At 39.8% G+C, this 15,613-nt stretch overlaps 1 protein-coding gene across 1 annotated transcript in view; it reads right to left on the reverse strand.

Moving 5' to 3' along the window:
* LOC109933983 (calmodulin-binding transcription activator 1-like) overlaps positions 1 to 15,613 on the reverse strand; it is a 1,079,584-nt gene that overhangs the window by 620,994 nt on the left and 442,977 nt on the right. The window contains exon 4 of the mRNA XM_048614878.1: positions 849 to 916. Within this exon, the coding sequence (XP_048470835.1) occupies positions 849 to 916 (68 nt within the window). The remainder of the gene's footprint in view (positions 1 to 848; positions 917 to 15,613) is intronic.

The raw sequence follows: 15,613 nt of genomic DNA on the forward strand, positions 1-15,613 counted from the left end.
AGCAGGCCGGTAGGGCGGCAGTAGTCGGCGGTGAGAGCAGGCCGGTACGGCCGTAGTAGTCAGCGGTGAGAGCAGGCTAATGAGGCATCAGCAATTGGCAGTGAGAGTGGGGTGGTGAGGCACCAGCCTTTTGGGTATATTAGCAATTGGAGTGGTGCCTACACCATTGTGGAGATGGGACTTGGAACTCTGAGATGTGGACATTTCTTATTTTCTTGTTTACCTTTTGGCTCTGTTAAAATCTTTTAATTCTGGTTTTTGTAAGCAAGTGGGCACCAGTGAATGGTGACTTTGTGCACATTTTGCTGTACTTATGTATTTCTATACTTAGTACATGTGACAAATAAACATATAAAATAAATCAAAAGAATTAGCCCCTTGCTGCAAAATAATCAGATCCCTTTGTGAGCTATTGCTAAGATTGCAATGATTAGCACGTTTGAATTTTTAAGGATAAAAACATCTTGAAGAAAAGATGTTGACATACACAGGCCCTGTGACTACTGATTGACAACACAGTTTGGTGGGACATAGGAAAATACTTCAGATTTTCATTAAATGGAGAGTATTCCTGCATTGGGAATAATGCAGACTGTTCTAGCTCATCTGGAGCTCATCAAAGTTCACCGAACATGTGAATTCTACCATGGTGCAGAACCGCGACTGCATTGCTCAATAAATATTTTATCCCATTAATACACTGGGTTGTGGTCAGACCACTGAGGTGTGTGAACCTTGAAATAAGGAATCACCACATTCTCAATTAAGCAATGAATTTACAAGCAATTCAGTATATTAATTGATATTATTGGGTAGATATTGAAGGAGAAAGTGTAATTCAGACTTACCTAGTTTTAGGGGATGTTGTTAACCATTCCTCATGTTTCTCGAATGTTATTAAATAAGCCGCAATTTCCTGAAAGACACAAACAGAAGTAAAAAGATCACTTTAGATACAAAGTAGAATTCACACACCAACCTGCTTTGTGTACAAGATCTCCCTCTAAAAGAATCCTTCTCAAAGACCAATGAGCTATAAAAGAATTGTGACCATTCATTAGTCATCCCTTTTCAAAACAAAAGGAAATCAAGGTTTCTAAACACATGCTTCATATCCAAAGAGTAATTCCATAATGGTCGATATAACATCGCAGTTCTGCAAGGGTTTGGTAGAACAAATAACACAGAATTTTAAAAATGGTCATTTATATCATTCTTCCATAGAGGATACCAACAACAAAATCTTTAATTAAAAAGAAACATTTGGCCCTATCAGTTTCTTGAATCTAGAATTAGGAGTATCTTTTTTAATCTGTCCTTCGCAATTCCCATTTACAAGACCTGTCCCCACCAATGCCATAATGACATTAATCACTATGCACTATTCCCAGGATTCATGAAAACATAATATGATATAACATTCAGCCCATAGTACTGTGCTGGCTCTTTAGTAGAGCTGTTAGTTTCATATGTCCCTGCTTTTACCTTGCATCCTTACAAATTGCAAAAAGCCAGATGTATGATTAGTAGCCTGCTCTGCCTTCAAGATTTGAACCATAAACTACTGTAATGTGAATGTGGCCATGAATACAGAGCAGAACAGGATTTAAATTTCTGCATTAACTCTTGTCTCATAGGGCAGAGGGATACTGCTGACCAGCTGATCAGAAGTCTGTCAGAGTGCAGGAAAAGTCAAGTTCTACCAGATGCTTAGTTTCCCCATCAGCCATCGTAATGTAAAGCACCAGTGGACCCTGTATCTTAAAGCAAATTAATTTCTACAACACACACTGTAATTGTTCAAGTTATATTGCATTCACATCCACTATAAGCAATAGGTTGCAACTACAATTGAGCAACCTGTTATAATTTATGAAACTATTTGTTTTGCTTTGATTAAAAGATTGCCAATTGTATTTGCTAATGTAGAGAGTAAACTTTATCTGCCTGCTGCAAAATGCGCCTCTGTCCCAGATTCAGGAATGCTCTCACCACGGTAACACAACTTTGCATTCCATCTTACCACACTGGCCTCTGAAGCTTGCTGAATTATATTACCCTTTTGTGCTGCATGTGGGTGGTTTTGTGCTGTGGCCCTGCTCAGATCTATAGTTTGAGAATTTTACTCGTGCTTCCCACTAACTTCAGTTTTGTGAAGGTTTCCTCCTCCCACACTCAGACAAATACTACCTAGATGTCAAGGGCAGTTGCTCTCCTCACCTCTGGAATTAAGTGTTTTTATACATGTTTGGACCAAATCACAAAGTATTATACTTATGAAGTATTTAAGTGGACACTGGCTAAGTACATGTAAGAGAAAAGAATAGCAAGTGAGATGGATAGGACGAGATTAAGTTGAGTGGGAGGATGCTTGTGTGAAGTGTTAACATAACCATAAACCAGTTAGGCCTAATACCTTGTTAATATGCAGGCTGCTGCTATTTATTTTGTTGGTGGGATATGGTAGGGCCATTCATTGTTGTAAAGAAAATCCATGCTTTCCATTTCAGGCACCCAGAGGCAGAAAATAATCTTCACAGTGGCAACCAGTGACAAAAAAATGTTGGTATTGTGCCAAGGATCTGCTCTGTCAAGTTTTCCCCCCCAACCATATGGCTGACCAACAACTTAAATAGACCTTCAATTTAGATTTGATGTGGAACCAAGAGAAGTGGAGAGTTCCTCTCACCTTTTCAGCACTATTGTAGCGTACTGTTATCCCATGATCCAACCTTTCTCTCATTGCCTTCACCAAACTTCACCTCTGAGTCAGGAGATTAAATTTCAAGTCCCAAACCAGAGACGTGAGCACATAATCTAAGGCAACACCCCCCAGTAGGAGGGAGAACTTCATTGACAGACTGGCCATCTTTTGCATAGTTTGGGATTATGTTCAGCATGGACTGTTTGGACTGAAGGGTCTGTTTCCATGCTGTATGACTCTACGACTCTATGACTACTGAAACTCTATTCAACCACTCAGTTGGACATAAAATATTCTACTGCACTATATGGAAGAAAAGTAGCAAGTTCTCCCCAGTGTGTGGTCAATGTTTGTCCCTCAACCCATATAAATGAAACAGATTAGCAAATCAAAATCATATTGCTGGCTGTTGAAACAAACTGTAAATAAATTGGCTGTCTCATTTCCCAACATTACAACAGTGGCTACATTTCAAATTTAGTTCATTAACTATAAAACATATTGGAAATTCATGAAAAGCACATCATAGGTAAATGCAGGTAAACCTTTTCCTCCCTGCTTTAATTACATTCCTTAATACTAGCTTGAGAACAGCATTCTCCATTGCCAGTATGTGACATCTCCCACAGCAGCCATCTCTGCATGAGATTGCCAATTCATACTGAATTATGAGCAGTTTTCTGCTGCAGATTCATACACACAAACCCATTTTTAGATCTCAGGTTCCCAGTGTGATAAGGCAATTTATTTGCCAACAATCTCCCTCCTCATTCAGTCATTATAAACTATATTTTATAACCTTCACGTAGGCAGTAGGTGGATTATAAAAACTTGTTATTCCATAGGCATTACTCCACAAATACAGAATAGCACTTTAAGCAGTGTTGCTTGTTCAGTCACAGGCCCCTAAAGACCAATTTCACTGAACAATTCACTCCTTACTTTAGATAGTCTGTATATAGACCCCAGTGCAACAAATCTCCCTCATTTATACCTTAGCAGCAAACCATTCTCACACTTTGAAGCACAGAAAACAGAAATGAAAACCTTTCTAGATAGAAACCAATGCACGCTGTACAAACTCTAGTTAGACTTGTACGGACTACATACATTTTATTCTTAATATAGATTGGAAAATGGAAGGTTGGACTGCAGTGTCACAGAGAAAGGCAGTAAGATGGAGGAGCAGAAGTAAGACATTTGGCCCATTGAGTCTTCTCCAACATTCAATGAGACCATGGCTGATCTGATCATCTTCAATTCATGATAACCCTTGATTGCCTTACTGATTAAAATTATGTCTATATCAGCCTTGAATATACATAACAACACAGCCTCTACCATCCTTGGAGGTAAGGAATTCCACAGATCACCTCCCTGTGAGGGAAGAAATTCCTCCGCATCTCTGTTTTAAATCGGTAATCCCTTATGCTGAGATTATGCCCTCTGGTGGTAGACTTTCTCACAAAGGAAACAGCCTCTCAGCATTTACTCAGGATCAACGTAGTGAACCTTCTCTGGACTGCCTCCAACGCCAGTGTATCTTTCCTTAGATAAGAGAAAAGCAACTATTTACAGTATTCCAGATGTAGTCTAACTAGTGCCTTCAGTAGTTTTAACAAGTAGTCCCTATTTTGATACCCTATTCACCTTGAAATAAAGGGAAACATTTCATCTATTCTAGAATTTTATGATTCATGCTCAAGGACTCCCAAACCCCTCTGTGCTACAGTTTTCTGCAATATTTCTCCATTTAAATAGTATTAAAGCTTCTTCCAGGTAGTACCAATTTAAGACAGCATTGAGAAGGTATTTCTTCCCTCACAGGGAGTCAAAGTGCATAACCTCACATTTTCTTGCATTGTATTCCATCTGCCATGTTTTTGCTATCTCAATTAACCTGTCTACATACGTTTGCATACTCTTTGTGTCATCCTCGCCACTTGCTTTCCCACCTATGTTGGTGTCAACCACAACTTTGGCTGGAATGCATTTGCTTTCCCCATCCAAGTCATTAATATATTGAAAATAATTGTGGCCCCAGCATTGATCACTGCAGCACTGCAGCCACTAGTTACAAGTTGCCATCCTGAAAATGTCCTTTTATCTGGACTCTCTACCTTCTATTGGTTAGCCAATCCTCCATCCATGCTAATATATTACACCACTCATGGGCTACGATTTTGTTAAGTAGCCTTACATGCTGTATCTTTTCAAACGCCTTTTGGAAATCCAAATATATTACATCTTCTAGCTCCCCTTTATCTATCTTGCCTCTCACCTCCTCAAAGAATTCTGATAAATTTATCAGGCATGATTTTCCCTTTATGAAACCATATTGGCTCTGTATTTTCCTGACGACATATGTTAAGCTAACTGACCCACAGTTACCTTTCTTTTTGTCTCCCTCACTTTTTGAATAAAAGTTACATTGACAATTTTCCAATTCTCTGAGACTTTACCAGAATTGAAGGATTCTTGGAAGATTAGCTGCAAGACTACTTATTTTAATATCCTAGTATGCATATGATCACTTTTGGAGGACTTACTGGCCTTTAGCCTCATTTGTTTCCCTCGTATTTTTTCTCAAGTGATAGTTATTTTATTCCCTCTCTCTTTTTTGGCCCTTCATTATTTAGTATTTTTGGAATACTATCAGTGCCTTCTACCACAGGGACTGATACAGAGTATTTATTCAACTCCCCTGCCATTTTCTGGTCCCCATTATTATTTCCCCAGCCATATTCTCTCGGAGTCCTAGATTCACTTTGGTCTCTTGCTTCCTTTTTATGTACTTAAAAAAGCTCTTGTTGTCCATTTTGATATTATTTTCTATGTTTCTCTCAAAGTTTATTTCCTTTTTAGTCATTTTTGTTGATTTTTAAAATGTCTCCGGCTTACCACTTTTTTCATTTCAATTCAATACTGTCCTTAACTTCCTTGTTAATCGTGGTTTGTTTATTCCTTTCCTAAATCCCTCTTTCTAACTCGGTTATATCTTTGGTTTGAGCCATTAGCTATTTTCTTAAATGTCTGCCTTCGTTCCCCCAACTGATTTTTCCACTAAACTCCTTTCACAATCCACTTAGCTAACTTTGGTCTCATTTCATTATAATTATTCTTATTTACGTTTAGCATAGTTGTTTCTGTCCTAAGTGTCTCATTTTAACATGAATGTTAAATTCTACTATGTTATGGTCACTGCTTCCTTTTACTCTCAAGATCATTTACTAAACTATTACACAGCACGACAAACAGCCTGGTTTGTTTTGTAACTCAATACCAAGCCTGAATGGTGTGGTGTTCACTCATTGATTACATTACAGGATATGGCATTTGCTAAAGCTGGATCTGAAAGCGATTTGAAAATCTGAAAGATTACGAGAGACAAACTAGCAACAGGTGCCTTTGGGTTAAAAGTAGACTGCCTGGCAACTGCTTTTGCGTTAGTTTTATGTAGCAGTTTTGTTATACAAGACAAAGAAGAGAATGCTCCTCTGATGCTGCTCGGCCTGCTGTGTTCATCCAGCTCTACACCCTGTTTATCAAAGAAGAGAATGGTTGGATTCAGATTTCCAAAAGACTGAAAGCAAGCCAGATCTCCCTCTCGCCCTCCATGAGTGGAAGAAATAGGTTAAGCTCATAGACTTTGCACAGAAAAAGTTTTAAGGTCAAGCAAGATCCAAATGACTGGCTACCAATTTGAGGATCACCACAGCTGGGAACAATATGATATAATTCCCAAAAACCAAAAGAAGTGTGAGAATGAACCCTTTTGGTTTGAACTCTTGATCCACAGAATTTGACCCTTTTTACCTATATTTTCCACTTATGATATCCCTGCAAAGTTACTTGCCTTGTTTGTCTTGCCCATCATATTTGTGAATGAACATGTACATGTTTGGATTTAAATATAAATACAGTTTAAACTTGCAAACTTATAATTAATCCATTTTGCCACATGTTAGAGGACATGCTTGTTATAATGAATACTTCTTTGTTTTCTTGTTCATTGATGAAAACTGGTGGGAATTTATTTCTCCTTAGATTTGTGTTACAGTTAGGCATTAACCAACATAGTGATTAAGTTGGTCACATTTCACATTTATAATGATTCATGAAATAGTGGGGTCAATTTCAAATGCACTCTTCCCATCAGGGTTGTGACAGAATGCATCAAACAATACACTTCATTAAGAATATGGTGGCCATGTAGATGTCATAGCACAAATTTGCCACAATGACACAAAGCATAAATGAGCTAAATTACAAGGACATGTTGTAGAGATTAGGCTTGTATTTGCTTGGGCAGAAAAGATTAAGGGATAATCTCATTTAGGTGTTCAAGATGATCAAAGGATTTTACAGAATAGATATAGAAATTATTTCCTCTGATGGAGGAGTCCAGAAAACGATGGCATACCTTAAAATCTGATCGAGGCATTCAGGTATGATGTGAAAAGGTACCTTCTGACACAAAGGATAGTGGAAGTCTGGAAGACCCTCACATGTTTTTGAGGCTGGGGTTGAACTGAAAATGTTCAACTGAGATTGGAGATTTTTGTTGGGAAAGGGTGTTGAGGCCTATGGAACTAGGGCAGGTAGGAGAGTTAATATACAGATCAAACACTGAATGGCAGAATAGATTCAAATGGCTGAATGGCCTAGTTTTGTTCCTTTGTTTCTGAAATGGTCAGTAATGTTAGGATTAGCACATGGTTTTTCTTAATTGGGATGAAGAATTTATGTCCCATGGCAGTGAATGGGATGCTTCATGGTGGTTTAAGCAGTTACCTAGTCAGTCAGCTCCTCTAACGTTTTCTACATTTAGGTGTGTTTTGTTTTTCTCTTCTGTCAGCATCAAGTTTCCACCTCTCCATCGTGACGTGCCAGCTAAGTTGCTTCACATCACTTGGCCATTCCACCCTGGCGTGCATGATAGTTGAATTTTGGCCATTAACTATGTGATCTTTAGTAGGGTCAGTACAGAGTGTTCAGGAGCTAGAACTCCTGCCTGATTATCCCTCCCTTTTCCTTGGCTCAGGATTGCTTATGATACTTCTGTACCCTAAAGATCAACTAACTCAGCAAAAATCCAGGATCAGACCGTGGATTTTTTCACTGTGTGTAGTTCAGCATTTCATGGGATGCATTTACCTACTAAAATAACAGGCAGTTAACTTATGAATTTTTATGTATATTACCTCTTGCATAATTAGAAAGAAACTAGTTTTCCAGGTGACTCAGTCACACGCATGAGGGCCAGATGTCCTCGGTGTTTGTCGAACCAGCCCAGGGCAGACTGAGTTTTATTGTGATGCCCTAGGCCTTTGAAAAAGCAGAACAACTCAACAAGTTTCAGCTATCAAATGACTGGTAGTCTGCCTCCTACAAGGTGAATGTTTGCATCAAATCTAGATGGAAGCCCAGCTTGTTACAGAGTGAAATTACTGTGGCTCAATATAACTCTCCAGCTCTCTAAAGCTGATTATTATTATTATGTTCAATGAGAAACCCAATATGCTCACACTGACTGCATATGTTCCAACTGTGAGGTGAAGCAATAGGTGGTCATCGCAGTGTCAGTGGTACTGTGTGCTGTGCAACATTTGTTTTCAAAAATAAATATTTCTCCCCTTCTTAGTCAAAACATTTTAGAAGTTACTGCAATTTGATTGTAAAGGCAGAACACACTTTATCACAACACATAGTGCAAAATGATCAATGTTATTTCAGTGGTAGGACAGTCAAAATAAAGATAGGTCAGAAGCTGAAGGAAAAAAGGAAAAAGTGAGAGACAGAGAAAGGAAACTTTAGAGAAAAAAGAAGACACAGAATGACAGAAACAAAAGAAGAGTGAATGTGACAGAAGGAAAGATGGACTGCATGATATAGGGAAAGAAATTGAGAAACATGCTTTCGCACAGAATTGCACACACAGACTAACGAAGACAGAGGGTTTGATTTTAACTCAGTGCAAAAGAGTGGGTTTTGATGGAGTTAAAAATGGGTTCCAACAGAGAGAAGCAGAAACAGAAAAGAGAGTAATTCAGAGGGAAAGAGAAAAGAGCACAACTAAGTCAGAGAGGAAAAGAATGAAGACAGAAAAGAAGAGTTGAGGGAGACTCAGGGAGGGTGACAAGATGGAGCAATTGGCAGGGCAAACAGAAAAGGAGCAAGAAACAGAGACACAAAAAGATAGCCAGAGAAAGAGAGGGGTGGAGAAGCAGAGAAATGAAAACAGCTTTCATTCTGAAAGAAACAGATCAGGAGGGAGAAGCCCACAGAGACACACAAGCAGAGAGAAAAAAAACACTCAAAAGAACAGTGACAAGAAAGACCAAGTGGCAGGAGGGGAAGGAGAGAGATGTGCTGCTGTGGGCACTCAATGAAGCACATAAAAGTCATGTACAACTACTCTATGACAGATTTCCCTGTCACCACTCACCAATTTTAGGAAGCATTCTGTTGTTCCTACATTCAAAAAAATTCATTAACTCTGATTAAATAATCCCTGTCACTTTGTGTACGTAAGGAAGAAAGAAATGGCACTTCAGTAGGCCAACAGAATGGACCTGCCTGTGCAGTCTACCCATGCAGTAATCCATCGACTAATCTCTACTCAGCGGATAAAATACTGCAAGCAAAAACATGTCACAACTGCAAAACATGCAAGGAATATTTGAGAGCTGTGTCTTTAAACAGTTCTGAAATACAAATAGGCCTCATCATCACAACCCACATTATTCATTCCTGACTCGCCGCCTTTTGCAGATGACATTTCCACGGTCACAGCAGGACTGGGATAATGTTCCCTGGAGAATTTGTTTGTGTGTGCCTGGTATCCTTTAACCTGCATTCTAGTTAGCAATCTGGTATTGCTCCAACTCTAATTTTAAAGAAGTTCATTGGCACATTACTTTTTTAGGAGTTTGTTGTTTCAGGGCTAGGTTTTACCCAGGGAATCTTCTGATCTTGCACTGCATCCTCAGCAGGGGCCCTGTAGGAAAAGATATTTCACAACCCTCACACCCCACCCACTCAGCTCTCCAGGGTTAACATCAATTTTTTATTAGCCAAATGCTGAGAAGCTGGAAGAACTGCTGGGAAAATCTACCCCTAGTTGTGAAGCAGTATCATTCCTACCACTCAAATTTACGAACTAGTTTACTCTGCCCTTTATTTCTGCGCTCACAGTTAAACAACTGTGTGTTTAGATTACCTAAGATAGTATTTTGCAGCCAATGATCATGCCTCATCTCAACCTCTTTTTCCTGCAATTAAAGAAATTTGTAACCTCCCTTTATAGCTAAATTGTCAGAATACCTTTGCCATTGTCCTAGAATCCCTATAGTGTGGAAACAGGCCATTTGACTCAATGAGTCCACACTGACTCTCTGAAGAGCACCCCACCCAGACTCACCCCCCTACCCTATCCTTGTAACCCTGCATTTCCCATGGCTAATCCATCTAACCTACACATCCCTGGACACTAAGGGCAATTTAGCAATGGCCAATCCACCTAACCTACACATTTTTGGACTATGGGAGGAAACCGGAACACCCGGAGGAAACCCAACACCCCGACACAGGGAGAATGTGCAAACTCCACACAGACAGTCACCCAATGCTGGAATTGAACCCAGGTCCCTGGTGTTACGGGGCAGCAGTGTTAACCACTGAGCCACCATGTCACCCCACAGTGATCTCAGTTTTCATTTATGCTCTTTTTGAAGGATTGGTGACTACATCAGTATCACGTACCAATATTTATCCCTCAAACAATGCTGCGTCCAAATTTTGTGCTGTGTTTTCTACATTGTAACAATGACTAACCTGGCCGTAGAGATACGGGGCCATTTGAAATCGTGAAAAGTGCAATCCCAAATGCTAGTTTAAGAAACCAACTTACCACTTCCTAAAGTATGGTGAGAGGGAAGTTTAAGATAGAATAATTATACACGACTGTTGGTGCAATGGCAGCTGGCTAACCAGACTGATGATGCTCTGGAATTTCTAAAGTTGTCTTGAATTTTCAACTCAAATATTCTGAAGGTTCCAAACAAAGCTGAGAATGATGTAGTACATCAGCTTGCATTATATTAGCTTATGTAGAGAAAGAGTAAACCAATACTTTGGTGCTAACAAAAGTTAGAACTTTCTGCCCTCAACACTGGAAACTTACAGCATGTATATGCTATTTTGTTTTCATGATTTAAAAAAACTCCCCTTTGACCAGCTGCTCTCACACAGTCAATAATCACACAGAATGCTCTCTCTGCACTATTACCATTGTATGAGGTTCGTGTTGCTAACAATGAAATAAACTCGAAACAGCAGGATGTATTTTTCTCACTTTATTGCTGAGGAATAACTTCTGACAGTGCACTGTCACATCATTCCAATGAGGATTCTTCAGCTAGCAGTTTAGACAGTGAGTGTTGCCATGTTATTTGACTGCAGCGGCCATCACAGCTGACGCTTTTCTCAAACCACTATTGGTAGGATGGACAGTGATCAGGAATGGTTAATCCAGGCTGATGGTCCCCTCCAGTTGTGCTGAAGGACAGATGTGTCTGCAGTTATTGTTTCAGCTGCCACCAGCTGACAGTTCAATTATGTTTTTCATTTTAAGCATTTGATCAGAGGCAGGAAAACAAAGGGAGTTTTCCCGAAGGATTTAATTGTGAGAAGTGTTTAAAAGATTAATGTGCAACAAGACCATTCAATTTTATTTGGTTAGTCTTGCCTTCCTTTTGACCTTTTGCCCCTACACTTCAAAATCAATCAGGTTTGACCCCTTAATATACATGAAATTTTCTTCGTGTCACCCAGAAACACATACAGGCAGCACATGCATTTGCGTCACATTGACTTTAAGATACCTTTGAGACAAGAATAATGTACATGTATGCAGGTAAATGGAATAGAAATGGAAATCGATTACAGCCTTATACAGTCTTAACCCCTTCCGTACCAAACCAATTTCCAAAACATACCTCACACAGACAGACAGAGGTTTTAGGAATAGGAAAGATCCATTCAGTGCATCTTGTCAGTATTAGAAATGCTGGCCCCTTTAATCCACAGTCAACTTTAGAAAAAAATCATATGATGTGCGTGTCACCAGTTGGGCCAGGGTTTGCGGCCCATCCCTGGTTGCCCTTGAGAAAGTATTGGTCAGCTGCCTTCTTGTTGCATTCCATGTGCTGTAGGTGGACCCACAATGCTGTTGGGGAGGGAATTCCAGGATTTTGATGAAGTGAGACCGAAGGAACGGCATATATTTCCAAGTCAGAATGGTGAGTAATTTGAAGGGGAATTTGCAGCTGATGGTGTTGTCATGCATTTGCTGCCTTTGTCCTTGTAGATAGAAGTGGTTCTGGGTTTGGAAGATGCTGTCTCAGGAGCCTTGGTGAATTTCTGCAGTGCATCTTGTACATTACACACATCGCTGCAACTGAGTGCTGAGTGGAGGAAATGGACATTTGTGGTTCTGACCATTGGACTCGTTATTTAGAGGCACACAATGACATCTTTGAATAGGTTGAATAGAAATTTAATTAAAAAAAGCTGGGTTTTTCCCCCTCCAATTCCATTTTAATTTAGTTTTCTCCCTCTTTCCCTACCCTTTTGTTATTGTTGACTGGACTTGGTGGCAGTGTAAGTAATTCATTAAATTAAATTGAGACACAGATGATTTGGTGATGGTTTTACAAACAAAAAGAATTGGGTTCTTAAGAGGTTCTCATGGCACAGGGGTATGTCCCTACCATTGTGCCAGAAAGCCAGGCTTCAAGTCCCATCCACTCTACAGGTGAGCCATAACATGCCATACAGATTGACTTGGGAAAAAGAGCTGGGTTCTTTTCCCTGCCCTTCCTTTTTTGTTATTGCTTCACTGTCCCAGGTGGGTAGTCCTTGTAACTTGTTATTTTAATTAGTGAAATGGGTGATTTGGTGGTAGGTTTTCAAAACAAAAGAGCTGGGTTCTCCCACAGCTCGAGGCAACAGGCCTGTAGGGAGTCATAGTTCCTAATTACCTGCTTCTCTTCCGCAGTGACGTTCAAGCCTGGATGCTCTTAGAGACAGAGCACACATTGTGTACCTGACCCATGAGGCATTTAGACAGAGGTGGGCATCGAGGGGGTTGGAGTGAATTATCTCCCCATTTTGATTTAGCCCCTCCCACTTCCCCTATCCCGCCTTTGTTTTTGTTGTTTTTGTGCTATCCCTGATGGGCAACGTTTGTTAATTGAGTAGCTGTTTTAATTGGCTGACTTGGTAATGGGTTATTTAAAAATAAAAGCCGGTTGGCAGTGTTTGTTGAAAGTTGTTTATTTCACTAGTTAATTGGTTAATTCAGTTTTTTTAAAAAAAGAGCTGTGTTCTGAAAAACTGATGACTCTCTCCACAGATGTTGCTAGACCTGCTGTGTTTCTCCAGCATTCTCTGTGTTTATTTCAGATTTCCAGCATCTGCAGTATTTTCCTTTCATGTCAATTTGATTCTCTCCCCTACTCCATCTGAGGCCTTTGCGTCCGAACTGTTCAATGAAGCTCAATATAAGCTCCAAGAATAGAGCTCACTTCTTCTATAGGCACATTAAAGCCTTCCAGATTCAACAGTAAATTCAACAATTTCAGATCACAACAACTGTTTTCATATTTTTCAGATGTAAGCTGTGGCAATTATTGGCTACTCCCACTTCCACTTCCGGCAGAGCCATGCTTTCTTTCTTGTCCCAATCTGATCTCTTTTGTTTTATTCCATCATCCCATTGTTACTTAATCACTCCCGCCCTACCATAAACTGTCCCTCTGTTCTACTACTTCTCCCTACTTGTCCTGTATTGTGTTCTTGGTCTAAAACATGGTACATCTCCAAGTTACTCCAGTTCTGAAGAAAGGCCACTGGACTGAAACATTAACTCTGCTTCTTTCTCCTTGACCACAGGCACTGTTTGACCAATTGTGTATTGCTGGCATTGTCTGTGTTTACAACATACTGACAGCATTCAATTTATTGCTGATACTGTGGAACAGTTTTTAATCCTGTATGTAGCTTATTGAGTGAGAAGGGGCATGGTATTAATAAGTCAAATGGAAGAACATGTACCCTCAAAGTCTTCCCTCCCTGGTAGAGGAATACATGTTATTGAAACTAGACTTTTTCCAACACCACAGAATCCCATAACTAATTCTGAAGTTAATTCCAAATGTCCTACTAGAGTCAAGGGGTCTTACTGATCTTCTCTTTTGAGTTGAACAGTAATGACTGTATTGCAATGGAGCCTGTGAGGGATGATTAAAATTTAGATGTTAAAATTAATTTAAATGTAATCTCAGCTCACCAACATAAGGAAATATAAAATGTACAGACCTTCAGGCTTAGCATTTCTATTTATAACTACTATGTTAAAAAAAGCTGCACATCTCAAAATTGCCGTGAATGGCATCAGAAAACCTTTTTATCTCTCTCCATTGAAAGTATCACAGCTTCTATTTCTTTGGACTTCGATTTCTATTCCCCCTAAACTCCCAACTTCCTAACCTACACCTATTCCCCATCTCCTGTACGTTATTGTAACGAAACCGAATTTCATAAGAATTGAAGAAATTCAACTGTATAGCCACTCAAATATGCTGTGCTGTTCGATAATATCACAATTGATTTTCTACTTTAACTCTCCATATTCTTTGATGCTGTTAGTATCTATCTAATAACCTTTAATATACTCAACAACTGAGTATCCACAGACCCCTGGAGTAGAGAATTACAAAGATTCATAAACCTGCAAATAAAGAAATTTGCCATCTCATTCTAAATTAAACAAGGCAGATAAGTTGAGGGGACAATTTAAAACATGTAGTATGATGTAACTGCTATCACTGAGAAGTGGCTCTGGGTGGAAGGATGGAGGGGGGAAGAGAGAGAGCTGGGGGGGCAGGAATGGCAGCTCAATATTCCAGGATACAGTCCCTTCAGGTGAGATAGAGGAGGAGGTAAAAGAGGAGGGACAGTTGCATTACTGGTCGGGCAATCAATTACAGCAGTCAGGAGGGAAGATATTTTAGAAGCCTCTTCAAACAAAGCCATCTGGATAGAAATTAAAAACCAAAGAGGAGCAATCACTTTGCTGGGAAAGTACTATGTGAGAAATAGAAGAGCAGATATTTTAGCAAATTTTGGAGCAGTGTAAAAGTAAAAAGTTAGTGATAGGAGGGATTTCAACTTCGCCAACATTAAGTGGGGTATGAAAGGTTTATAGGAAGCATATTTCTTAAATTGTATCCAGGATAGCTCTTTAAAGCAGTATGCAAAAGGGCCAAAAAGAGAGGGGGCAGTCCTGGTCTTAATTTTAGGGAATGAAGTCGGGCAAGTGGTTGCAGTATCAATGCGGGAGCATTTTGCATTCATCCATCGGTTAGATTCAAAATGGTTGTGGATAAGGACAAGAATAGGTGAGGTAAGACTGATTTTAATAAGATCAGATACGATTTGACCAGAGTGAACTGGAAGCAGATAGCTTTAGTTACTTTCACCCTCACGCTGTCATCAACACACAGTGATCACCCTCACGATGTCATCAACACACAGCCGATCACCCTCACGCTGTCATCAACACAGCGATCACCCTCACGCTGTCATCAATACACAGTGATCACCCTCACGCTGTCATCAACACACAGTGATCACCCTCACGCTGTCATCAACACACAGCCGATCACCTTCACACTGTCATCAACACACAGTGATCACCTTCACACAATCATTAACACACAGCAATGACCAGCACACAGTCATTAACACATAGCAATCACCCACACAGCTTCATTAACACAGAACGATCATCCTCACACCGTCATTAACCCACAGCAATCACCCTCACGCCGTCATTAACCCACA

This window comes from Rhincodon typus, chromosome 31 (genome assembly GCF_021869965.1).
Source record: "Rhincodon typus isolate 14 chromosome 31, sRhiTyp1.1, whole genome shotgun sequence".
NCBI lineage: Eukaryota > Metazoa > Chordata > Chondrichthyes > Orectolobiformes > Rhincodontidae > Rhincodon > Rhincodon typus.